This window comes from Oncorhynchus kisutch, linkage group LG4, assembly GCF_002021735.2.
Source record: "Oncorhynchus kisutch isolate 150728-3 linkage group LG4, Okis_V2, whole genome shotgun sequence".
Lineage (NCBI taxonomy): Eukaryota > Metazoa > Chordata > Actinopteri > Salmoniformes > Salmonidae > Oncorhynchus > Oncorhynchus kisutch.
Window position 1 is genome coordinate 39,867,411 of NC_034177.2, and position 27,222 is coordinate 39,894,632.

At 45.4% G+C, this 27,222-nt stretch overlaps 1 protein-coding gene across 1 annotated transcript; it reads left to right on the forward strand.

Moving 5' to 3' along the window:
* Positions 1 to 11,872: 11,872 nt before the first annotated feature.
* Positions 11,873 to 25,605, forward strand: LOC109888885 (uncharacterized). Its single transcript, XM_031822933.1, has one exon. It carries the CDS (start codon positions 12,058 to 12,060, stop codon positions 24,379 to 24,381), a length of 12,324 nt encoding a protein of 4,107 aa, XP_031678793.1. The 5' UTR covers positions 11,873 to 12,057; the 3' UTR covers positions 24,382 to 25,605.
* The last annotated feature ends 1,617 nt before the right edge of the window (positions 25,606 to 27,222 follow it).

Sequence of the window (27,222 nt, forward strand, 5' to 3'; positions counted from 1 at the left end):
AATCGGAGGGCCTGTTGTCTGGACCTCTGACAGTCTCTATGGGTGTGCCACAGGGTTCAATTCTCGGGCCGACTCTCTGTTCTGTGTACATCAATGATGTTGCTCTTGCAGCTGGTGATTCTCTGATCCACCTCTACGCAGATGACACCATTCTGTATACTTCTGGCCCCTCCTTGGACATTGTGTTATCTAACCGCCAGACGAGCTTCAATGCCATACAACTCTCCTTCCATGGCCTCCAACTGCTCTTAAACGCAAGTAAAAACTAAATGCATGCTATTCAATCGATCACTGCCCGCACCTGCTTGCCCGTCCAGCATCACTACTCTGGACTCTGGCTCTGATTTAGAATATGTGGACAACTACAAATACCTAGGTGTCTGGAAAGACTGTAAACTCTCCTTCCAGACTCACATTAAGCATCTCCAATCCAAAATTAAATCTAGAATCGGCTTCCTATATCGCAACAAGCATCATTCACTCATGCTGCCAAACATACCCTCGTAAAACTGACCATCCTACCGATCCTCGACTTCGGTGGTGTCATCTATAAAATAGCCTCCAACACTCTACTCAACAAACTGGATGCAGTCTATCACAGTGCCATCCGTTTTGTCACCAAAGCCCCATACACTACCCACCATTGCTACCTGTATGCTCTCGTTGGTTGGCCCTCGCTTCATACTCGTCGCCAAACCCACTGGCTACAGGTTATCTAAAAGTCTCTGCTAGGTAAAGCCCCGCCTTATCTCAGCTCACTGGTCACCATAGCAGCACCCACTCGTAGCACGCGCTCCAGCAGGTATATCTCACTGGTCACCCCCAAAGCCAATTCCTCCTTTGGTCCTCTTTCCTTCCAGTTCTCTGCTGCCCATGACTGGAACGAATTGCAAAAATCTCTGAAGCTGGAAACTCACATCTCCCTCACTAGCTTTAAGCACCAGCTGTCAGAGCAGCTTACAGATCACTGCACCTGTACATAGCCCATCTGTAAACAGCCCATCTATCTACCTACCTCAACCCCATACTGGTATTTATTTATTTATTTTGCTCCTTTGCACCCCAGTATCTCTACCTGCACATTCACCTTCTGCCGATCTACCATTCCAGTGTTTAATTTCTATATTGTAATTACTTCGCCACCATGGCCTATTTATTTCCTTAACTTACCTCATTTGCACTCACTGTATATAGACATTTTGTTTTCTTTTGTTCTACTGTATTATTGACTGTATGTTTTGTTTATTCCATGTGTAACTCTGTGTTGTTGAATTGCTACGCTTTATCTTGGCCAGGTTGCAGTTGCAAATGAGAACTTGTTCTCAACTAGCCTACCTGGTTAAATAAAAAATAAAAATCGCATGGCTCCCATTAGAAGTTTTCAGTGTAAATACTTTTTAGTGTAAATGCTATTTTATGATTTCCTAACAAACACTGAGGAGTCAGGATACGGTTCTCCTGTTTCCGTGTGTATGTGGTGTGTCCATATATAGACCTAGACTTAGACTCAATATTGTTCCAATCAATTGAGGGCAACTAAATGGAGTGAACTTTGAGAAGTCCACTTAACCATTGCTTTATTAATGAAGGGTCAAGCGATATATAACGGTCTCTTGTGATGTGTGGTCAGGTGTACGGCCAGGTTAGGAAAATGTTGATGGAGTGTGTTCTTACCTTCCAAATATCTTCCACTTGAAGTAAGTCTAAGCTTCAATATAAACCGTCAGTTTATTCAGTTATATTTAGCCGTAGACGATTGTAGACATTGACTTAAACACACTCGTGGTCAGACACACACAAACACACACATACACACACGCATAGACATTATGGTCTTTATGGCTAGGGTTACAGATGACTATCGTTAATAAATGCACTTCTCTCTCTTGTTCTCTCTCTCTCTCTTTCTGTCTGCTCAGCAAAGCTTATTTTACAGCTAATTCAACGTTGCTCCATTTGAGCGGCAACCAAATCCTCTGACCTAGCTAGAAGTATGGACTAGCAAGTATTGATACTCTGAAATTAGGAATGTTGGAGGGTGACCATTCATTTGGAAGGGATCTCTGAAAGAGGACTTTGTTCATTAAGTGTTAGGTTGTCACGGCTATGGACCGGAGTCAGGAACCGTTGTCTACCCTGCCCTTAGTAATATCTTGTGTCTGCAGTCATCCAAGGTTTATATCGCACGCTTTTCCCATCTGTTTCTCTCTCCTACCAACCGCCACACATGACAGATATTCCACTGCCTTGAAGAAATTAGGGAAATTGTGTCAAAACGGTGGGGGGGGGGGGGGGGGGGGGGGGTTAAACTCACTGAAACAAAGATTCCATAATGTTTGTGGAATTTTGTGTTTAGCAACCTAGAAACAGACAAAGTTTTAAAAATCCAGCGGTTTGAAAAAAACAACACACTCACAGACATACACGCACACCCTTCTTACCATCTCCCCCACTTTGCAGCTAACCACGTTTGGGGTTTTGGTGGAGGGACTGGTGGGATGGGGGAGAGACTAGAGAAAACAAGCCTCCAAAGTTGCTCCCTGTTTCATTTCAATCAGCCTTGCCTTGGTTTCTATGGCATCCTGAAAACGTACAGAAACGTCACCCAGAACGAGGCAGAGCGACAAATTAAACACTGTATTGAAACATTTGAAAACTTTAATGAATAAGCAACAGCCGTGTTGACACGTCTAACATCCAAACCACTCACTAACAAAACAAACATGTCAAAGCTAGCCAGCTACAGTGGTGGGTGTATAATTAATATGTGTCAGTGTTAGAGCCTTTTCTCGAAATGTCTAATCAGTGTTGCCTGGGTTGTCCTCACAATCCCAACTATACTGACATTTCTCTTTTCCCCACCCTTCGGTCCACACAATCCCAACTATACTGACATTTCTCTTTTCCCCACCCTTCGGTCCACACAATCCCAACTATACTGACATTTCTCTTTTCCCCACCCTTCGGTCCACACAATCCCAACTATACTGACATTTCTCTTTTCCCCACCCTTTGGTCCACACAATCCCAACTATACTGACATTTCTCTTTTCCCCACCCTTCGGTCCTCACAATCCCAACTATACTGACATTTCTCTTTTCCCCACCCTTCGGTCCTCACAATCCCAACTATACTGACATTTCTCTTTTCCCCACCCTTCGGTCCTCACAATCCCAACTATACTGACATTTCTCTTTTCCCCACCCTTCGGTCCACACAATCCCAACTATACTGACATTTCTCTTTTCCCCACCCTTCGGTCCACACAATCCCAACTATACTGACATTTCTCTTTCCCCACCCTTCGGTCCACACAATCCCAACTATACTGACATTTCTCTTTTCCCCACCCTTCGGTCCACACAATCCCAACTATACTGACATTTCTCTTTTCCCCACCCTTCGGTCCTCACAATCCTCAAAATTCGGACATATTTTATGTGTATATATATATATGCCTTCTTCCCCAGTACTGCCTTCTTCCCCAGTACTGCCTTCTTCCCCAGTACTGCCTTCTTCCCCAGTACTGCCTTCTTCCCCAGTACTGCCTTCTTCCCCAGTACTGCCTTCTTCCCCAGTACTGCCTTCAAAGCAGCACAAGCATGAAGGAGACCTTTAAGGCAAATTGCTTGGATAATGGATGTTTCCAAAAATATAGGAGAGTAGGCAGGCCCCCTGACCGAGGGTTTGGCCCAGCGCCTAGTCAGTTAGTGGCCTTGGGCCAGCTGTTCTCGTTAGCTGCTGAGCATTCCGTTCCCCGAGCCTGAGCCTGGCTGGGCTCGTCACACTGCCACTGGGAGAGGTGTGAGGAGAGCAGTCAGCCTGCCTTCTCTGCTGCTACCTGATCCCTCGCTCCGCATCCCTCAGCTCTTAGCGCCCAGCTAGTGCCCAGACACACATACACACACACACACACACACACACACACACACACACACACACACACACACACACACACACACACACACACACACACACACACACACACACACACACACACACACACACACACACACACTAACTCCTTCTCTACCTCTTTTGCGACTTTGTTACTTCTTGTAGATTCACTCTCTTTCTCATTCTTCTCTTCTTGTCTCATATCATCTCCTCTCCCCATTCATCCCCTCCTTTCATCCTCTTTACTCTTTCTTCTCTTTTCTTTGTCTTCCTTCTTGTCCCTTTCCTTCGCTCCTCATTTCTTCTTCTCTCCTCTCTTTTTCTCTCCACGTTCCTCTGACTCAGGTCTTGGAGGCTACTGTGAGGTGATATTTCACTACAGGCAGCGTCTGGAAAAAGGGACATTTTGGGGAAATGCTACCTAATTCTGCTTATTGATTTACATTGTCATAAAGGGAGCCTTTGTGTGTAGAAGTGGACTGCTCTTCTGGCGGCTGACCTTCCCTTGGCTCCGGCACTACTCACTGTCTCTGGAGGTCACTGGCTGTAGTATTGTATGCGTAAGTCTACTGTTTGCGTGCGCGTGTGTGCGTGCGCGCGCGTGTGTGTGTGTGTGTGTGTGACTTGCATAATGGCCTGGTATACCACTCAGTCTTTGGAGGTAATGCCTCTCCAAAGGCATAAAGTCCTATAGACGTCGCTAGGAAAATAGCATTTATCTCCGGTAGTCTCTTCCCATAGCTTGTGGCAGACGATAGTAATCACAGATGACATTGGACCGAATAAAATTGTCATTATAGAATGAATCTGAAATTGAATAGTGTTTAAATTAATCTATCGCCTCTAGTATGATGCATTTAAAAAGGTGTCAAATTTACTGTGGTGATACAATTTTATGAATAGAGCCTATGTCTGTGCAAGAGCCCAATTTTACTGTACATTTCTATACATTACTCAGCATTATGAACTCTTATCTGAATGCTCATAGACAGGTTTTACTGTACATTTCTATACATTACTCAGCATTATGAACTCTTATTTGAATGCTCATAGACAGGTTTTACTGTACATCTATATACATTACTCAGCATTATGAACTCTTATCTGAATGCTCATAGACAGGTTTTACTGGGAAAGAATCGCTCGGTGCACCACGTTCGGCGCACAGAGCACATGGGGTTGAGGGCTCTTGGAAAATAGAAAATGCTAAAGCAATTATGGGCTGAAGCCATTGATGTGATGGATGGAGTAAAGTGCTAGCAGTGTATTTTCACTTCAACCTACACCACATACATCCTGCACCAGAACGACAAGGGAAAGACTCAGGAAATGTTGTTTGCACTCGGCTGGAGTTATAACTTTTCCCCCACTCTGCTGTGAGAGGAAAACAATATAGGCTGTAATAATATATACCATTTAGCAGATGCTTTTATCCAAAGCTTCTAACAGTCATTCCTGCATACATTTTTAAGTATGGGTGGTCCCAGGAATCAAACCCACTGGTTTTGTGAGCTCCATGCTCTAGCTACTGAGCTACAGAGGATCACTGTCTACCTAGTCTTGAGTCATACAAACATTAAATACCCTTGCTCACGTAAATACTGTCACTATCTTACTCTCTCTGTAGATTTCTCTGTCTATCTCTCTCTCTCTCTCACACACACACGCACACACACACACACACACACACACACACACACACACACACACACACACACACACACACACACACACACACACACACACACACACACACACACACACACACACACACACAACAGAAGTACACTCTATAGTTACGCCTGAATGACACACATACACAGATAGTCAGGCATAAAAAAATATGCTAACAATGGGTTTTGAACACACACACCAAACCTCATCTGAACTCCCACACTCAGCACTACAGTGTCTGGGTGGTGTTATGAAACTGTGCTTCCATATGGGGAGCTACTGCTGCTGCTGATGCTGATGGTGGTGAGGCTTAATGATTTGACACCAGGCCTGCAGAACACACGCACACACTGCCTTAATTGACTTGTAAAACCCACTGAAATGCATTTTTATGGGACCAGTCACACGGGATTTGATATTTGCCCGGCTAACAATTCTGTCATAGCCACACGGCCTTTATTCCCGATTCAAGACCACTTTATACTTATATCGGATCAAAAAAAAGAAAAGCGTTTCAAAGATGCCCATCACATTGGCAGATTGATATGTGTAAACCTGGTGTGTGAAGTCATTCTGAGCCTGAAAGGAGACTGACTGACTGTGGATGGAGTATGGCTGGTGTGCTGGTCAGGCCCTACCCTGGAAGTCAACCAGGTAGTTGTAAAGATATAAATGAGTCCGTCCTCTTTGTGAACTGACAGCTTGGACGTGGGTGCTACTTCTCTGAGGCCCCTGCGATCCCTGCCACTGCTCTCTTTGTTGTCGGAGTCCCGTGTTGTCCGCACCCTCTTACCCCCACTGTGCAAACCCAGGGGCAAACACCAGACGAGGACATAATGTATGGGCTTGACTGTTGACCGCCCAGACCCTCAGGGGGCAGATCAAGCACTGTGAGGCCAGTTGGGGGGAGTTTTCAATTGGGCCGATTTGCACCCATCTGGCCGACCGCTGGCGGAGAACACGGCAGACACAGTAGACACTCCGGCTTTCAGAGCCCTGTCGAGCTGAAGAGGGGATGTGACTTTTCACAGCCAGGCCCCAGCCCAGCCAGGACCACAGACCCCCAGCCTTCCCTCCCAACCTGCTAAATACCACTCAGAGGTTGGTTGGAGGCTGGACCAGGCTGGACGATAGGGAAACACACATAACAGTGACCTAACAGTAACACTCAGGGCCTGGCTGCATAGAGGGGCGTTTGTATTTGTCATACAGATATTTAGAGCATGGTTGGGGGTCATATCCATTCCAGTACAGTCAATACAGGAAGGGAAATTATATTTCCATGAAGAACTGAAAATAAATGGAAATCCAATGAATCTCCTCTTTTGAATGGAAATGCAACGCTGGTGCGCACCTCTGGTCCTGGTTGTGGGTCTGTACCCTCTAGATTCACATCTCTCTCACCTTGTGTCTTTCCTCCTGTCTGTAGCAGAGACAGGGCCATGACCCCAGGCTGAATAAGAGTCACCTCTGGTCCTGGTTGTGGGTCTGTACCCTCTAGATTCACATCTCTCTCACCTGGTGTCTTTCCTCCTCTCTGTAGCAGAGACAGGGTCATGACCCCAGGCTGAATAATCGTCACCTCTGGTCCTGGTTGTGGGTCTGTACCCTCTAGATTCACATCTCTCTCACCTTGTGTCTTTCCTCCTCTCTGTAGCAGAGACAGGGCCATGACCCCAGGCTGAATAAGAGTCACCTCTGGTCCTGGTTGTGGGTCTGTACCCTCTAGATTCACATCTCTCTCACCTGGTGTCTTTCCTCCTCTCTGTAGCAGAGACAGGGCCATGACCCCAGGCTGAATAAGAGTCACCTCTGGTCCTGGTTGTGGGTCTGTACCCTCTAGATTCACATCTCTCTCACCTTGTGTCTTTCCTCCTCTCTGTAGCAGAGACAGGGCCATGACCCCAGGCTGAATAAGAGTCACCTCTGGTCCTGGTTGTGGGTCTGTACCTTCTAGATTCACATCTCTCTCATCTGGTGTCTTTCCTCCTCTCTGTAGCAGAGACAGGGCCATGACCCCAGGCTGAATAAGAGTCACCTATGGGACTTACAGTCCTGCTCCCACTGTAAAGCTGTCAACACACCACACAGTTTCTCCTAGTGACTCCACCAAGGGCATAAGCCAACTAGACATTATCCCTCATGCTTTTCAAAAGTACTGAGACATAACTGCATTTCATCACAACTATATTTCAACATGATCTTTGGTTTTCTTAACGATGTGCCCTTGTGCAAGGCACTTGAACCCTAATTTGCTTCAGGGGGTGACCCTGTAAAAAAAAAAAACATTTCATTGCACCTATCCAGTGTGAAAATAAAAAATGTTTGGTGCCTGCAGAGCTCATGGAGGCATCACTGTCAGGCATATCAGCACTAATGGTATGAGAGATGGCCTTTTTGAGATGATCTGATAGGATCTGAAGGGAAGGAATGTTGGTCTCCTGGCAGAAGTAAAGACTCATTTGTACACGTTACATACATATAGGCTTTAGGCTGTTCCCAATTCACACGCAAGCCAATTGTGTTACTCTATTTTTCTATATTCCCATACTGAACATATTTGAGTCTATTTGTAACTGCTGCATACTGTATGTATTGGCACAGGGAAAGGGATATGCATTACCCAACAAATTCAGTGGAATTGCACAGAAGAATTCAGAAGACTTTTCGTGGCACTTTGGAGCAATATTGTATAATCGGGCATCAGGTTAGTCTCCTCATACCCTGTTGTCCGTTTCAGCTTAGCACATTTCTGTGGGATCCATTTACATTTAGATTGTCATAATTTAGCAGACACGCTTATCCAGAGTGCATTCATCTTAAAATAGCTAGGTCAGACAATCCCATGTCAATGTCGTAGCAAGTACATTTTTTCTCAAATAAATGATCAGCAAAGCCAGTGCTAGTAGGAAAAGACAAGTGCAAGGTAGTTTTTGGGGGGGAGGGATAAGACTGAGACGGCTTAATTTTTTTTTAAATTGAAGAGGTAGGTGGCAGGTTGTGTTGGGCAAGTAACCTAAACTTTGCTGGTTCGAAACCCCAAGCTGGCACGGTGGAGCAAACTTGCATTCTTCCCTTGAGCGAGGCAGACATCGATTAAGGCGGCCCCCAGCACCTCTCTGATTCAGAGGGTTTGGGTTAAATGGGGAAGACACATTTCAGTTGAATGCATACAGTTGTGTAACTGACCACAGTAGGTGTCTCATTCTCAGATGTTTTTGGAAGATGGACAGAGACTCTGCTGTCCTAGCATCATTGGAAGCTGGTTCCACCATTGGGGTGCCAGGACAGAGAAGAGCTTTGACTGCGCTGATCGGGAGCTGCCCTCCCGGGTGGGACGGCCAAGACACCAGGGGTAGCAGAATGGAGGGCTCAGGTTGGGATGTGGGGTTTGATCATAGCCTGAATGTAGGGAGGGGCAGTTGCCCCTGTTGCTCCATAGGCAAGAGCCATGGTCTTGTAGTGGATGTGAGCTTCGACTTGCTTCGGACCTGCACCGCTTCCTGTGTGAGGAAAAGTCGTACTCTACAGATGTTGTGGAGCATTAACCTTCAGGAGTGACTCACTGTTTTGCGGCAGGGTGTTGTCCAATGTCATGCCAAAGTTCTTTGCACTCTGGGAGGGGGACGCCGTGGAGTAGTCGACCGTGATGGAGAGTTCTAGGAGCGGGCAGGCCTTCCCCGGGAGGAAGAGCAGCTCCGTCTTGTCGAGGTTGAGCTTGAGGTGGTGGGCCGACAGCAGAAGCTTTTGTATTTGTGCATTAAACAAAAGGAGAGGAGAAATATTCTGACTGTTTAAAGTCTGTCCTGTCCTGTCTAAACAAATACCTTTTGTTTTCATCTTTGGATTTGGATAGCAGATTATTTATATGCTATATACAGGCGTCAAATAGACCAAACACAAACAAAATTGTGAAACCACTCAAAGTGCATTAAAATGAATAAAAAGGAAAGTTGTAAAGAACTTAGGTGCTGTTGTAATGAGATAAAACATAGGAATTTCTCTCACTAGAGGTACAGCCTTCACTGGAGGAGCCATACTGCTAGTGAAAGTGGTCTTTCCCTGTCCCTGCTCCTACTCTCTCCTTCTGTGTACGGCCACCACGCCCATCCCCAGCCATTGTCAGAGCTTTGTAATTACAGGGCAGGGCTGTGCAGTTAAAAATACAGGGACAGAGCCATCCGTGTCACAGGTCCATGTAGGTCAATAGGCTGGCTGGTTAGAGGGCAGGGAAAGCCAGGCATCCCTAATTATGGGTTGCACTGTACTGTGTGTGCGTATGTGTTTGTTTTTGTGACTGTGCGTATGTGTATGCGAGACAGAGAGAGAGGGTAATTAAATCAAGTCCTATATCAATTCAGTGAAATTACTGAATTGTCTTGCACACACACACACACACACACACACACACACACACACACACACACAAACACCCTCAAGCACATGCACACATATACACACACGTGTAGACACACACACACAGAGGAAAGGAACTAAAGCAGGTGTAGGTGTTAATGTGACCCCGGGCAGCTCCATAACAACATTATGTCTGAAGGCGAGGTCAAGCTTTTGCAAAACGCATCATATGATGATGTGGTTGGTGACACTTTGCTTTTTAATAGTCCAATGTCTTGAAAACTTGACTGCTAACATGCCCGAAAAATTGGGACTGTATCAACAGTGGAATAATGAAAGAAATACCAAAAGATAGTTTTTGAGTGGATTTTACAGTTTACATGAACTTATTAAACTTTCTTTAGCCTCCCTTTAACCAATCATGTGCAACTAGTAATGTTACCTACTGGCTATTACAGCTGCTCTTACTTACTTATTTAGTGAAAGAAAGAATCTGTTAATAGCCCAAAATGTTTTATTGCCAGGCAAAATAACAGTTGGAATGTTCATCAAGAAGACCAGTGAACTACAGTATTTGAATGGGTAAATACCCACATTCATTGCCTTTTTCGTTGGTGTGTGATTATTTTCTCTCCCTGTCCCCAAATGATCCCTAAGTACAGAAAGAGCACGCGGTCAGTCACCATGGGTAGGTGTGTGACTTTTGCCAGCTGTCTATGGTACTCCGCTGGGGAGCAGGAGAGTCACAGACTGGGGCACCCCTTCACAGTACACAAATGCAGCATTTTACTTACTCTCTCACTGAAATGTTGGTTTAGGTAGGGGGGAAGATGAGGGGGAGGATGAGGAGATGTGGGGGGGGGCTTCTTGGCTAACAGGCCCAGAAATGACATTCTGCCGCTAACTTTGAGCTGCTTCTGGTCTAACCTCAAACGAAGGAGTGGAGGGCCAAAGTAAACCAGGATATAAGCAGTGTCTGGGATGCCTGAGGGAAAGGAAACAAACGTCCCCTGCCCTCCTCACTGTCTAAAGGCCTACTGACTAATCCCCTGATATTGCTCCATGAGCTAAACCTGCGTCCCTCCTCAACCGGCCAAACAGTCTAGCATTGTGTCGCTGTTCTATGATTCACTCATTGGCAATGTGTGTCCAGCATTGAATCCTCTCCTTCCTCAGAACCCACAGTGTGCCTCAGAACAAGAGCACAATGTTTCACTAACATGGCCAGATGCATTTCGGCTCTTGCAATATGTTTTGTGTGTGACATACCTTTTGTGATAGTATTCCAGTCAGATCCACTCAGTATATACTATCTTACGGTATGCACAGAGGCAAGCCTTGTCGATAAAAGTATATGGATCTATTTCATAGCTATATGAGTTTTATATCTATTGACCATGACAGTGCACTGAGTGATTAGTTGAATTGCCGTTGTGGTTTTCAGATGTATCTGGACAACTTGAAATGGGTTTATAATGTGCCTGTATACTGTACAATGTGTCTTTGTGCCTTGTGTGGCAGTACTGAGGCAAAACTGTGGCAATACTGCTCTCTCCTGGCAACAGCTAGAAAATAGATTTTTACTGAATCACTCACCTCTCATCCTGCTCTGTAGGTTTAGTAAAGCTAATATCCCTGCTGACTTGTGTACCTGTACTGTTCTTTGTTCTACAAATAGTTATGCAACTGTTCACATGAATGAATGAATGAATGAATGAATGAATGAATGAATGCTGGTCAATGATTGATTCTTATTATTTTATTTATTCTGGAGGTAGCATTTTATTATCCAACAACATACATTTATAGAAATGCATTTAGAAGGGCAATTGTCATGCTTTTTTAATGGAATGCAACTTGAACGAAAGCTAAATGATGTAAAATATGTTTCAGAAATCTGACCCCCTCTTTCTCCTCTCTGTCTCTGCAGGACTCCCAGACGGTAAATTGACAGATTGGTGGTCCACGATGAGAGCGGAGAGATAATCGCGCAGAGAGCCGCCCTCCCATCCCTGTCGTTTGTGCCAATGGAAGCAGCGTATTGATCCATACTCCCAGACTCATCATGCCTCTGCCTCACAGATAGCATCTCTGAGGACCAGGCCTGCCCAGCAAGCCTCGCCTGCACCATGGCAGGAGAGACTCAGCACACGTACCCTGTCAAAAAGCTGGATGCTGAGTTCAAACTGCAGGATGAGGGTACTGCACTGGAGCAGTACAGTAGCAGTGAGAAAGCCACAAAAGAGTCTTCAAAGCACTTCTCAAGTTCAGACGTGGAGGAGAGGACAATCAGCAGAGGGGCCAAGTTTGTAGACAAGGACAGAGACTATACTCAGCAGCGCGAGGCTGTGATCCGACCTCAGCAGGCGGGGAAAATAGACTTCAAGTCACTGCAGAACAAGCCTAAGTTCGCCAGCAACAGGACGTGGCCCAGTGGCAAAGGCAGCCCCCAATCCCCCAGCGGAAAGAACCGGAGCCGAGACAAGGGTAAGAGGTCAGGGAAGTCGGAGCGCGGTAACCCACAGCAGCTATACAGACTCAGCATCACCAACCCACGCTCTAACCCTACAATCGGCATCGCCTACCCACAGCAGAAGGTCTCGCCACCCAAGAAGCTGGAGGCCAGTCGAGGCCCTGTGTCGGGCAGCTACAGGTTCCACGTGCCCAGTATACCAGAGCGAGAGGCCGAGCTGCAGCAGGAGGAGCTCAACTACAGCCGCTGCTTTCAGGAGACCTCCTCCAATCTCACCTCCCCAAGCTATACCTCACAGGCACTGGGAACCACAGGTGGGTCATCCACCCACCAGCAGCCACCCCAGCAGCAGCAGCAACCAGGCCCAATGGAGAACAATAATAACACACAGCCAAGTGGCCAGCTGCTCTTCCCAGACTTTCAGTTGAGTGGCTCCAATGACTGGCAGTCTCCAGAGAGGACTTTTAATGGTTCTAACTATGGGATTTCCTCACAAAAATCCACAGTTCTTTCGGAGGTGAACAAGGCAAATGGCAGCTTTCTGCCATTTCAGTACGGATACCTCTTATTGGAAGACTCAAACCCAGACCCTTTTCCCTGTGATCAGAATCCCCAATCCCAGGACTATATAGACTCCTCTTTGACTCCTGCCCAGGTGACTCTTAACTCTTTTACCTTTCAGACATCTGGGGAGGGTCAGGAGGGGGTTCAGAATAACACTCAATTCAACAGTGACCAGCGACAGGACAGGTCTTCCTACCCCCATCCTCCACAGCCACCACAGTACCTGCAAGCACCACAAGGGGCCGCGTCCTCTATGCACTGCACCAGGGGCCTGAGTGAGGACTCAGCTAGTAGTGAGAGCTCTGGCTCTATCTCCCAGCAGTCAGATCAGGGTAAGAGTTCCCTGCCAGATAGCACGGACACTTTCATCCAGGCAGACAATCGGGATGTAGCCCTCACTTCAGGGAGCAAGAGGAGTTGCCACCCCAAAGACAGTGCTGCCAGCCAGAGAACACACATTCAAGCCAGTGTACACCATGCCAGAAATATTGCACAAGGTCCAAACTCCCAAATGCACTTTTCAAACAAAGCCTACAACAGCAGCCCTCCACTCAATAGCATCCACATGAGCTCTGTGCCTTTTGACAAAAGCGTCAACACCAAGCCCCATAGTAGGTTACCACACACATGGGAGAGACCGAATAAGACCTTTTCACCAGCAGACCAAAACACTATGGCTTATCCTAATATGAATGACAAGTTTCAGAACCAGCCAGCCGTCAATCAAAGGCCAAACACATCCAAAAGCAGTAGGATGCCATGGCAGCAGATACGCCTAACTTCTGTCATGCCAAACCAAAACAAGATAGAGTTGTCTAGGCAACAAAGCAACCAAAAGCTCACTTTTTTGGTAGCACCCTCTGACTGGCAGGATGACACTAAATCACATAAGAATGGCTCACTGAAAAGCCCCAGCTCCTTCCAAAACAATAGTGACGGTCTATCAAACCCAAGGCAAGAGAGTGTCAAACAGGGCTGCAGTACAATACCACATTTTAAAGTTGAGACAAGTCACGCAAAGGTCTGTGAGTCCAAGAATAAGCCCATATATTTTGGAATGAATCAATCAGTACCTGGAGCATCATCAAGTACATATGGATATCCACCATTGCAGGTCCCACCAATGGGACTTATGATGGTGTCACCATATGACTCTCCCTCGCCCTCCCCAATCCATAACCCAGCCTCTAGCAGCACATGTTCCTCACTCTCCCCAGCCTCAACAAGCCCTGTCAACCTCTCTGAGGACAGTCAGATATCAAAGACTGGGCATCCCCCTCCATTTTATCACCAGCACCAACTGAAGGCACAAGGACCCACAGATCACCTCAGCACTAACTCTCACCATTTCCACTCAGACGCCTCCCGTAATCTGCCTTACGCCCCAGAGAGGGAAAAAGATGACATGATGAACTACCTGCAGAATAACGAACACCAAAAGCCTAGTATGGAAGGCAACAAGGGCTATATGGAGGGCTTTGGGGTGGAGCACCACCCCCCTCCACCACCGTACTCTGCACATCAACTGTTAGCCACGTCTTTAGCCACTGCAAACCTTGACCAACTGGATGTGCTTCTCACGTGCAAGCAGTGTGATCAGAACTTCACTAACCTGGCCTCATTCCTTGGCCATAAGCAATACTGTGGACAGCATGCATTTTCACAGAAAGTGGATGACACCAGAACAACTCCAGGAAGTTCAACACAGTTTCACAATGACATGACAAAAGATCCATCCTCTGGGACCAGTTTATGTCAACGTGTCTCCATGCCAAGGTGTCCAACTGACCTTCACCTGTCTCTGCTGGGGCTCAATAAGAATGGAGAGCTGATGTCTGACAGCGAAACAAAAGGAGATTCTAAGGATGACCCCATGAAACTTAACCTGTTCACTGGGGCAGGTAACATTCCTGTCGCTCTTCCTGACTTGGAGATGGAGGATGCAAAATTAGATAGCCTAATCACTGAGGCTCTAAATGGACTGGGCTATCAGTCAGACAATGCAGAGATTGACAGCAGCTTCATTGATGCATTCACAGATGATGATCCCGCCACTGTCAAAGTATCGTCAAACAGGCAGACTTTGAAAACCAAAGACTCAATGGTCTTTGAGGGCAAAATCAAACAATCTACTGAAAATGATAGGTCTCTGACACAAGGAAAATATCTTTATGACTCAGACAAAGCGAGCCTTCAGACAGAAAACAACCACACAGTAAGCAAACTTGAGAAGACCACTCTGAATTTTGAGCAGGATGAGAAAATCAACATCAAAAAAGAACTCTCTCATATAAATTCAAGGATCACCTCAGGGGAGAAACCGAGGGAGCAAGAAAATAAAGTGAAAGATATAAGAAAGCTGTGCAAGAGTGAAAAGGAAAACACTAACACTCCAAGGTTCCTCTTATCCAGCACATTTTCAGAACGTTGTGGAGTTCGAAGCCTCCGGGATAGCTCTTTGTTGAGTGGCTCAACCTCTTCCCAAGTCTCCTCGGCAAACAGGAGTTCCCCAACCCCAAAGATTACAGCAAGGGAGAATAAAAGGAAAAGGACCGGTGCCGGTACCTGGAGCAAAGAACTCATCCACAAAATAGTTCAACAGAAAAACAAGTTACACAAGCTCCATGTAAAAGGCACCAAAAACCTCCAATTCTCACTGGTGATGGAGAGATTGACGCCCACAGTGCCAAACCCTACATTTGGGGAGTATGACTATGTCTCAGACTCAGATGACGAGTCTGAGCCTGTGAAGATAGCAAGCCAAGGTCGCCTGAGCCAAAGCAGCCGCTGCAAGTACACCTACACAAAGGAGTGCAAATGGAGGGCGAGGAGTGACAGGGACAGTGCAGCATGGAGGCACGAGTCAAAAGAGTGCTTTGAGGTGAAGAAAGCTGAAGATGTCTCCTTGTCTCTAGAGAAACCTGGCTCTCACCAGAGACTTCGGAGGAGAGGCAGCAGGTCATCCACTAGCAGTGAAGTCAGCACGTCTGTGAGTATCTCCAGCGATGGCATCAACAGCCCCAAAAGCACTGACCGCACAGACTCAGACTGTGAGAAAAGGGTGGAGATCAGGAGGAAAGACTCTTCCGAGCAGAGAACCTACGAGCGATCTCCACAGAAGTTATGCAAAGAGTCTAGCACACAACTAGCACTGACATTCACCAAATCTACTCAGAGGTATAGCGCTGATAAGACTTTCCTCTCTACTAATAAAGACATGTCAATGGCCTTAAGTATCACTAACTCGAACATTGAAGATGTTGATCCAGTATCAGGGCTACTAAAGGTGGGGAGTGCAGTGAAAACCCTTGAGAAATGCAGAAGCACAGACATGTCCTCAAGGGAGAAGGACGACTCATTTAGCAGAGAAACTGAAACGAAAGCAAGTTCAGACAAAAACACACCACTGAGGACAGCCGTCAAGATCACCAAAGGGGAATCAATGCATTTTCAGTCTATTAGTTCTGATCTCAAATCACATCAGCTTCAATCAGCACATCCTGCCACGAACAACATGGAAGCACATTCGTATAATAAATTCAAAAAAGATGAAACCATCTCAAAGGAAAAATCTGTACACAAAAGGCGGGATGGCGTGGGATGTCAATCTATACAGCCGCATTCAAAGCTCTCAGACATTTCTATGATTGACAAACACAATGAGAGTGTCTATCCAATGAAAGATCCAATGACTTTCACTAATGACTTAGTCCCCAAGTCCACACCTCTTTGCAGTGCACTCATGGGCGAAGTGTGCCTGTCTCCAATTGAACTTCAGGAGCCTCTGACGCAGAAAGATACATCAGATCTGATCCCATACCCCCTAGAGCAGGACCAGAGTCTTATGAAGTCTCCTCTCTCATTTGACACATCGTCAATGTTCGGGGACCTCTCAGTGGCAGGATTTGAAAATGGCCTCTACACTGACATTCCATTGCACAAAGAAGGTTTCAACTCCTTAAATACCACCAATGACAAAAAGGAGGTGTTTAGCGCATCATCCTTTCTTTCTCCTTTCTTGGATCAGAGGGACTGGGGCCTTATGGTCGATGTCAGCCCCATGTTACCGGTTGAGATATCCCAATACAAAGACGGCTCTGATAAATTAAATGAAAAGAAATCAGATTACAATCATGTTCCTTTGTCTCTGCCAGACAAAATAATAGACTACAGTACAAATCTCAACAGTGCGTCAGAAGATGAGCTAGAGATAAAGAGGATTGTGACCGAGTTGGAAAATCAGCTCCAGACAGCCAGGCTGAGTCCACCACTGCTTACTGAGGAGTCCCCAAAGCAGCTGAAGATGAGCAAATTCTCCCCTCTGCGTCTGGACGACGAATCTGAGAATGAAGACACTGGTCTAGATATGGGCTGCCCTGTGCAAAGCATGGCGCTGGCAGTGTCAATAATGCCATCTGACCCACATTCAGAGTCCTTTGCTGAGCATAGTCTACCATGGTCCAGTCCATTTGAGTTTGAGTTGATGGAGGGACAGCATACTCCAACCCATGACGAACCCATTGTCCTTGAACAATTTAGCAAGAAGGATGATCGTGAACACAGTATGACAACTACAACCTCAAATACAGAGAAAGTGAAAGAGCAACTGAAACAGGAGGACCACAGAGATGAAGACATGGATGATGACAAGAGAACTGACATAGAGAAATCTGAGGAGATTCTAGAGAGTAAGACCTATGCCGAAAACCTGATGAAAAGCCTGGAAGTGATATCAGATTCCATTTTCAAAAATGATCCCATAACACCTGAAGAGGAGGAGCCAAACCTCACCTCACGTAAGAGCCCAGCACACTTACACAGTGAAAGCCAAACTCCATCTGCTGATGCAGCTGAAGGCGCAGATCATAATGAAATGGTGATTCCTGATGACGCGAATATTAAATCCACGCACTTCAGGTCACAGCCTCCTCTCTCTAAAAAAACAGAGCTCCCATCTGATGTAATAAAAGAGATTGTTTCACTCCAGCCAACTGAGTCTCTACCTAACAACGACAGTGGGTCAGAATTCAAAGACATCCCAATCATGAGCAATGTCACTGAAGACAATAGTGTTATAGAAACTGATTATTGCTCAAACACTGAAATGGATAATCAACCAATGGCTGAGGAGACCTATGAGAACCAGAAGCTAGAGGACTATGGGGATGAAATCCTTGAAGCCAAAAGTGCCCTCCCTGATCATACAGAGCGTCTAGATACTACCTTTGATGAGCATACAGAGCTTCTAAAGACTTCCATTGATGAGCATACAGAGCTTCTAGATACTACCGTTGATGAGCATACAAAGCTTTTAGATACTTCCATTGATGAGCATACAGAGCTTCTAGATACTACCGTTGATGAGCATACAGAGCTTCTAAATACTTCCATTGACGAGCACACAGAGCTTCTAGATACTTCCACTGATGAACATACAGAGCTTCAAGATACTACCATTGATGTGCACACAGAGCTTCTAGATAGCACCATTGTTGAGCATACAGAGCTTCTAGATACTTCCATTGATGAGCATCAGGAGCCAGTGGAGGACATCAGTCTCAATGCTAAGTCTGTGAGCCAGCCCTCGAATGGGTCCAACCTAGCAGACCAGGAAATGGATGTCAACTTGGATAATAAGCCTGAAGAGGTAGAAAATGCATCTGAGGAACAATCCATATACGTCCAAAGTAACTGTAAGAGTGTATGTCCCTCACCATCTGCAAATGAACAGACGGAGGACAGTTCAACATGTGTAATGAAGGAAGACAACATTGATTCCAAAAGTACAATACAGAACAAAGTGATAAGTCATACAGTTTCTCTGAGGTGTAGCACCCCCGTGAATGATAATACCAATCAATCAACCCATGTCTTCATGGAGACTGTCGCAGTTAAGCCTTGCAGTCCACTGTTGATGGATACATACACCATGTTGGTCATTGCTGAGTGTGACAGTGACCTTGACAGTGATGCACACATGGAACATACACCTGAGGACAAAGAAACAGAAATGGAACCTGAATGTGAGGCTAACCATAGACAAAGAGAAACGATTCCAGAAGTTGAAAACATCCAGGAACAAGTTCCCTTACATCTCATGGCATCTCCCCAGCACTCACCATGCAAAGAGGATTTGCAGATGGACGAAAGGCTGGATATTATTCCAGAGGATGCTCCTCCATCCAGTCCTGTTCTACCAGCTTCTCCACACACACCTGTGAACAACTCTAACACACAAGAACAAGAAAATCCACAACCAATCACATGCAATAATATAGATACTATCCCAACCGCAATCCAATCTCCCAAGGAGGAAAATTGTGAAGACATAAATGCCAAAGAAGCACTGCATATTGATGACTCATTGACCAGAAGAGCTGAGATGGAGTACTCTTTAGTAAGTCCTCCTCAACTGGACTTGGGAATCACAGACAGTAAAATATGTAGCACTGACGCCTGCATTCCTTCCCCTCTACCCTTGACCATTGCAACAGAGGAATCTGAGGCAATGGAGGCCCTTACGAAGAGAGTCTCTGTATCACTGTATGATTTCAAATTAAGCCCACTAAACTACAATTACATTCCAGATGAGCCTCCACAACTGAGTCAGTTCGATTACACTCCTATCTCCCCAGCCAATGTGGATGAGGAGGAACCAGCCATCAAGCAGAGCCCCAAGGACGACTGTGAACCTTGTGATCGCAGTGATGACACGACATTGACATCAGACAAAAGACTGTGTGACATAGAGACAGAGGTACCTATGAGTCGAGACCATACAGCCAAGCTAAGTCCACCAGATGAATCTTTGAACAAGAGCAACATCCAAAATGACATAAAATGTCCATCCATTTTACTGGGTCTTCCTTCTCAGAGCACTGCTCCGTCCACTGGCGATTTGGACATTTGCCCGGCTCCCCTTCAAACGATTGATTATTTGGACTTACATGTTGACTTGCTGAAGAGAGTGGATCCAGAGGCCCTGGATATGTTTAAGGTCCCTAGTGAGCTGAACACCCTTGCTTTTATAAAGGACATCTCAGATAATCAGCACACGCCCAAACCACTGATCATCTGTGAGAATGAGCCAACCCCATTACCATCAGACCAAACAGAATTACTAACAGTTGAGGAAGGTCAGTGCTCAGTAACCCAACAGCAAGAGGAAGAAACCACACAGAAAAAGATACATCTGTGTGAGATATGCTCAATGTGTTTCCGGACAGTGCCAGGATTGAAGAGACACAAGGCCATGAAACATTTGATCAGGACTGAAAGAAGCCCAATTTTGGAAAATGCAAATCATCAAGGGAGTCTACACAGTTACCAAACATCCCAGTCTATAGAAACAGGAAATAAAGAGGATCTAGAGCTCCTGGTTCCACACACCTGTTTACAAACAGAAAGCAATGAGGCTTCTGAGAATCACTGTCCTGTGACAAGTAATAGCTCCTTCGTAACCAAACAAGGAGAAACAAATTTTATCCTGGAGAACATCGCAAGTGAAACAAATATGGCAGTGCCAGCTGATGACATAGTCCAGCAAATGCCTCCTCAGTTTACAAAAGCGAAGAAAATCTACAAAACACGGAAGAACAGAAACAAGGAAGTGAATGTGAAGCCTGAACCATTCTCTGACGAGCTTCTCAATATATTGAAAACAGACATATTACAGGCTATTACTCCTGAATTCCAAACCCAGGTAAAGCTAGGATGCTGCAAGTCACCAGAGAAACAAGACATAATCAATTATCTTGTTAACCACAAAGTTACAGAGCAGGAGGAAGTCCCGTTTACTGTAACAAGTAACAGTGGCATTGAACAGATGCCAATGTCTCCAATGGAGCTTACAAATCTGGCTATGGTCTTGACTCAAAGCAACAATGATACAGAAGAGGTGAAAAGCACAAATCTGCCAGAGATCATCAATGGAGTAGCGGAAGTTAGTATGGGAGTATCTGTAAGTAAGGATATTAGTAGAGAGTATGATATGTCTAGAGAGAATTTGCATGACACAAAAGAGGCATGTGAGCAACAAACTAAAGATGAGAGTAATGCCAAAGAGATACTGGGAGAGGTTGCAGTAAAGATTGAATGTGAGAAAAACAGTGGCCCGACAGATGAGGTGGATAATCTCTCCTGTTTTAAATCTTCTCTTGCAAGCCCTCCTAGACTAAGTGCTGATTTGAATGCTTTTCTTGATGATGAAAGCACATTCTCCCAGTTATTCCCCACTAGAAATGAGGAACTGAAAAGGAAAAAATTTGCAAAGGTTTATGGTAAGAAGAACAAGAAGCAGAAACTATCAACCGATTCACCGTTAGTTCAAGACCATCCTCCTCCTGACCTATATCTCGAAAGGAAAGATGACTATACAGAAAATCAGATAGACCAAACATTTGTCAACAATCAAAACGACCCTTGTGAATATGAAACAATATCCATTGACGATGCTATCATGTTGAACATGTGTCATAATAGCACATTAAAGAGTGATTCCAAAAAGGTATGTAGCATGAAAGGAGACACAACAGACCACAAAGACAATCATGAGAATGGTGTGGACCATGGCAGTGACTTCCTATGCCAATCTGAGAGCACTATCGACAAAGCATCATTGGCATGGAGTGCCTCCAACGACTCTGTTACAGATACTGTGATCTCCTCTGACCAAACTTCCTGTAAAGCAGAAGCCCCAACCCCACCATGTCCACTTCCTATTATAGCCTCTTCTGCACCTTATCCTGGAGAGCCATGTGCTACAGACAACGTGTCTCCTTTCCACAGCATTGACATCCCAAACCTCAATACCACATTCCAGCTACCAGAAATGCAATTATTTGACTCCAACAAGGACATCCCAGTAGAAAGACCCATTGCCACTGATTATGCGGAGACAAGAGACACTGCAAAGGCCAAGAAGCTCACAGAACACAGGGGAAGGAAACGACAAGAGGGCAGCGTGAAGATCAAGGACAAACAGTACAAGTGCAAGGTGTGCTTCACCTGGTTCCTTACCCTGGGGGAGCTCAACTTCCACAAGTTATCCCACAACCCCTCTCCACCTCCCACCTGCTACATGTGCGTCCAGCGCAAATTCAGCTCCCGGGAGCAGCTGAGGGACCACCTGAGGGAGAAACACGCCAAGAACAAGGCCGGCATCTGGACCTGTGGCATGTGCCTGAAGGAGATATCAGACGTGTGGATGTACAATGAGCACTTACGGGAGCATGCCACGCAGTTTGCCCGCAAGGGCCAGTCACACAGCGCTATCCTGGGGAGTCTGCCGGGCTCTGGCATGCAGGAGTCAGCCGTGAAGAACTTCATCACCTCCATCATGCAGCGCCGCCCCAGCAAGGCCAGCAGAGAGACCAGTAAGGTCCCCAACAAGGAGAAACTAGCCGTAGTAGAAAACACAGAGCAGGTGAAAACTACAGAGGTAGCTCAGCCCAAAGTTGTCAAGCCTAAAGGGAACATTGAAAAAGTGGGGAAACCGAGCATGCTGACACCAGTTGAGGTTCTGCACAATACAGTGCCAGTGCCAAAGAATGTGGAGATGCACCCCAACTGTAAAGACCCCTCGAGAGACTGCCACCACTGTGGCAAGCAGTTCCCCAAACCCTTCAAGCTTCAGAGGCATCTGGTTGTGCACAACTTAAATAAGATTTTTCTGTGCCACAAATGCCCAGTAACCTACCAGGAGCCACAGGAACTAAAATATCATCTGAAGAATGAGCATGAGGAGGTGGATGAGCTTGACTCAAAGCATACCACCCTCTACACCTGTGAGCTGTGTGCAGATGTCATGCATGTGATCAAGAAATCTTTCATCTGCAGCACCTGTAACTACACCTTCTCTAAGAAAGAGCAGTTTGACCGACACATGGAAAAGCACTTGTCAGGAGGGAATAAGATCTTCAAGTTTAGAGGCGTTCTCAGGCCTATCAAGACATCTCCCTCCAAAGAGAACGATGAGTGTGAATTGCCAGCAAACAAAAAGAGAAAAATCCTTACTGACATTCTACAAGAGAACAGCTCTGACAGTGGCATCGCCAGCATAGCCTCACTGCACTTACATAAGAGTGCTGAGATGCCAGTTCTGAAACTCTCTGTACACACAACAGAGGACTCTACACAGACCAGTGCAGGTGAATATCATACTGAAAAATATGCCAGTGTGAAGACGGAGGACATGGCTGAGGAATACTCTGACATGCTGGTAGAGCTGGAGCATTGTACCTTTCACCTGGGCTCGGAAGGTCTCTCAACTGCTACACCCAAAACAGAGGACATTGATCCCAGTCCTTCACCTAAGCTGCCTGTTAGAGACATTGGTGAGGCCGATGGCAAATCATTCACAGAGCCATGTGATGTGAAGGAAGAGCATGATCCACTTGAGAGCAGTATAGCTGAAAAGGAAAAGGAGTGCTTTGCCAATGCTAAGCAGAGCACTCCTGAGAGCAGCATACAGACTACCACAGCAGAAGCTGAAAAGAAGACACAGAGGACAGATTCCATGGCATCGGATGAGGAGTTGTACGTTAGTTTCCGCGAAAACCTGATCAACAGCTCAATGACACCCGATACACATGATATCCACCGTCCTCCTACAAAGCATAAATCATCTACCGTTGTGATGGACCAAATGAGGGAGGGTGAGCTGGGGCAACAGACAACCAGCCGTCACAGCCATGACAACAAGCAGAATGACAAAACCTCCACACCCAAGCCCAGTGAAAACACTAAACACAGCTCCAACAATAGCCCCGGGGCCATGGAGTCAACACCAGTCCACCACACTAAGATCACTTCCCAGGGCCCGGCATCCAATGAGGACAAAGACTCTGTGAGAAGAGAACAGAAGAAGAGGAAAGAGATGAGGACACCTCACAGTTTACAGAGGGTCTCCTCGTCTGCCACACGGGAGAACCTTGCTGCCGACGTCAAGACCAAAAATAAGTTCCGTCCCAGCAAGTGCGAGAGTCCGGCAGTTCACAGGAAATCAGACGGCTCCAGCGAATACCCAGTGCTCTCTTCAGTGAAAGAAGATGTGGTCAGCAACAAAATAGTCTCCAAGCACAAAACATCAGGGAGTCTAGGCCTTCAAGCAAAGAGAAGCTCCCTCGATAACTGCACACCAAGGAAAGCAGAGATGGTGCATCATATTAATGGGGATTACAAAGCCAAAAAAGGGCCTCTTGGACGGGCTCTTCATTACCCAGTTTCTAAAGCATCAGTGCTTCCTATGAACAATTCCTTGAATAAGTCTAGGCCAAAGACAGGGGTGAGGTCCATGGAGAGCCACTCCTATAGGACAGCAGAGTCTCAGAATAACCTCCTGAGCCAGCTGTTTGGCCAAAAGCTCACCAGTTTTAAGATTCCTTTGAGGAAGGACACTTCAGAACCAATAAACTGATTGTGGGAAGGATCTGTGGGATAGAAAACAAAGAGACTGAATAGTTGTTCACGTTATTGATGATCAAGACAATTCATGACCATGAATGAGATTGCATGGCTCTCTGTGAAATGTTTGTCTAAATACTTATGTTGTCACTTTATGTCTTCTTCTCTTGTGAGGAATAATGGCAGAGATAATTTTATTAATCTAGAATGAAAATGCTAGTAGGGCAAATCATTGACTAATTCCTGCTATTCTTAGGTTGAACATTATCTTTTTCAGAGACTATATTTCATTAAAAAAATACAAAAAGAATACTTGAAAATAAAACAGATTTTTCTTCTCTTTTTTTTTTTTTTTAGAGCTAATGCATGTCAGTTTCACAATCGAAAAGTGTTCATAGAGAATATTGCTTTTTTTTATGCAACAGGACCAAATGTCATCCCAACGGACTTGGACTATGTCAGTGCACCTTTTGTAAATGCTTCTCCAAAAATTACTCTTTTTGTATTTTTACCTTACTGTACTTCATTGACATTCATTATATTAGCTTTTGTATAAACATTAATTGGTGCTATGTTATTCTTTATTGTAATGTGAACGCCAATGTCCTCTAACTGAAGGGAACATGAGATCTGTAGCAGTTGCATTCATCCAACCGTTTGTGCTGGTTCTCTGTAGTTTCTTTAAAAAATTGTAAAAAAAAAAAAGACTGTGTAAAACCTCCTCCAACAAAGTATTCATCTGTACATCCTTAGGAAAGAAAATTAGGAAAGCTTGCATCTGTACAAACTCAGGTGCATCCAAGGACTATTCACAGTCCTGAGACCTGTTTTAGGAGCTCCTCCCATGCACTGATATTACCACACAAAACACACACTCAGTCCTCCGTGTCTGTCCTCCAACTGTTTAATTATGAATATTATTTACTAAGACAAAAAAGGTGCTTTATCTTGTTTATATGTATCTTATATTGTATTATATTGTAGGTAGAAGATTTCCTGGTGCAATGCTCAATGTCAAAGTTTATTTTAATAATGTGCAACAGAATCAGAGAGAGAGAGAGAAAGAGAGAGAGAGAGAGAGAGAAAGAGAGAGAGAGAGAGAGAGAGAGAGAGAGAGAGAGAGAGAGAGAGAGAGAGAGAGAGAAAACACATGGAAATGCAATGCCTCTTGTATTGTAAAGTGGTTCACTTAGTGCCTCTTTTAAAGTTGGTTATTAAAAATATGCATTGGTTTCTCCGTGCTTGTTTCTTCCTTTTGTTTATGGCATCTTCTGCAAATGTTCCAACATCCATCCCTGCAGACCCCCGCTGTCACCACAGCATCATAAATTGAAAAACGGTGAAGGCCGTTTGTGCCTGGAAGCAAAAAGAGGTGCACCGACAACCATAACAGCCTCTGACTCACTCTTCTCTGAACACTTCAATGAGCTGCTAACTCATTATCTGAAGGAAGAGCACAAATGTAGCCTTACTACAGGGAACATGAAACCAGAAGCAGGAAACATTCATCAAACCATATGTACCAGGCATATGGGACATTGTAAAGCAGGCCAACTAGGACTGGAACACTTCCATTTTTTCTCTCTCCTCGTGCTGCCTTCATGAAGCTCTTTCACCGTGTGTTAAGTGGCTTCTATCCCTACATAAGCCCAATCTGACATCATATAGGAATAAAAAGCCATAGGACACAGCGGCAGATAGAGACACAGGAGGTGGGGCTGGGTGGAGGGGGGGTCTCCGTCCTCCTCACGTCATCCACGGAATGACCCAGCAACCTGAGAGTGTCGAGGGAACGAGAAAAGAGACGGATGATAGATGGTGGGAGGGAAGGTAGACAGACAAGAAGAGAAGTGAGAGGTTATTTTCTCATTCAAGGACCTCAGAGCTCAAAGAGGACAGCTTCTGGGGAATACAATAGACATGCTTCTGAGTGTTATAAAGAGGCTGTGGTTCTCTCGCACACCATTGTTGTGTCCCAGAGGAGAATGTGATGACTTTACCGTGATAGAGTCAGGAAGGTCAGTGTGTTTAGATGGATTGCATTCCATTGTTTGCGTATGTGTCCCTGTTGTATGTGGACTGTTACATTCATCCAATGGGATTCTCAGTAGGTCCAGTGCTCCACTCAGCATGCCTTCTTCACTTTGCAAGTGGTCCATTCAATACACAACAAGAAGCTCTAGCCTATCCCATCTGCTCATTTGGACACGTTGGTTCATTGGTCAATCGCAAGTCTACATTTTATGTGGTGAATTTATATTGCAATACCATCCAATTATTTTGGCCATTATGTCATCAAAAGCCTGCAAAGTCAGGATGCCAAGTAGTTCGTTCTCTATGTGTAGGTGCATCCAAAGGTTAATAAGAAATCATCCACACCAAAACATGAATCATATCCCGTGTCAAAATGATGCACACGACTTCAGCAGAACATGTGTGCCATATGAATCACGTAATAGGACCGTTGAAAATGCAAGGAAATGTGTTTGTCAAATTAAGCTGTCAAAATTGTGACATGGGCACACTGACATGCATCATACTCGGCTGTTATTTTTGGTAGTCTGTGTTTAGTGCAGTGACAATCTAATACAAAAGCTCTGTACATGCTATGTACAAAACCATATGAACACCTGCTCTTTCCATGACAGACTGACCAGGTGAATACAGGTAAAAGTGATGATCCCTTATCACTTGTTAAATCCACTTCAATCAGTGTAGATGAAGGGGAGGAGACAAGTTAAATACGTTTTTTAAGCCTTGAGACAATTGAGACATGGATTGTGTCTGTGTGCCATTCAGAGGGTGAATGGACAAGACAAAATATTTAAGTGCCTTTGAACAGGGTATGGTAGTA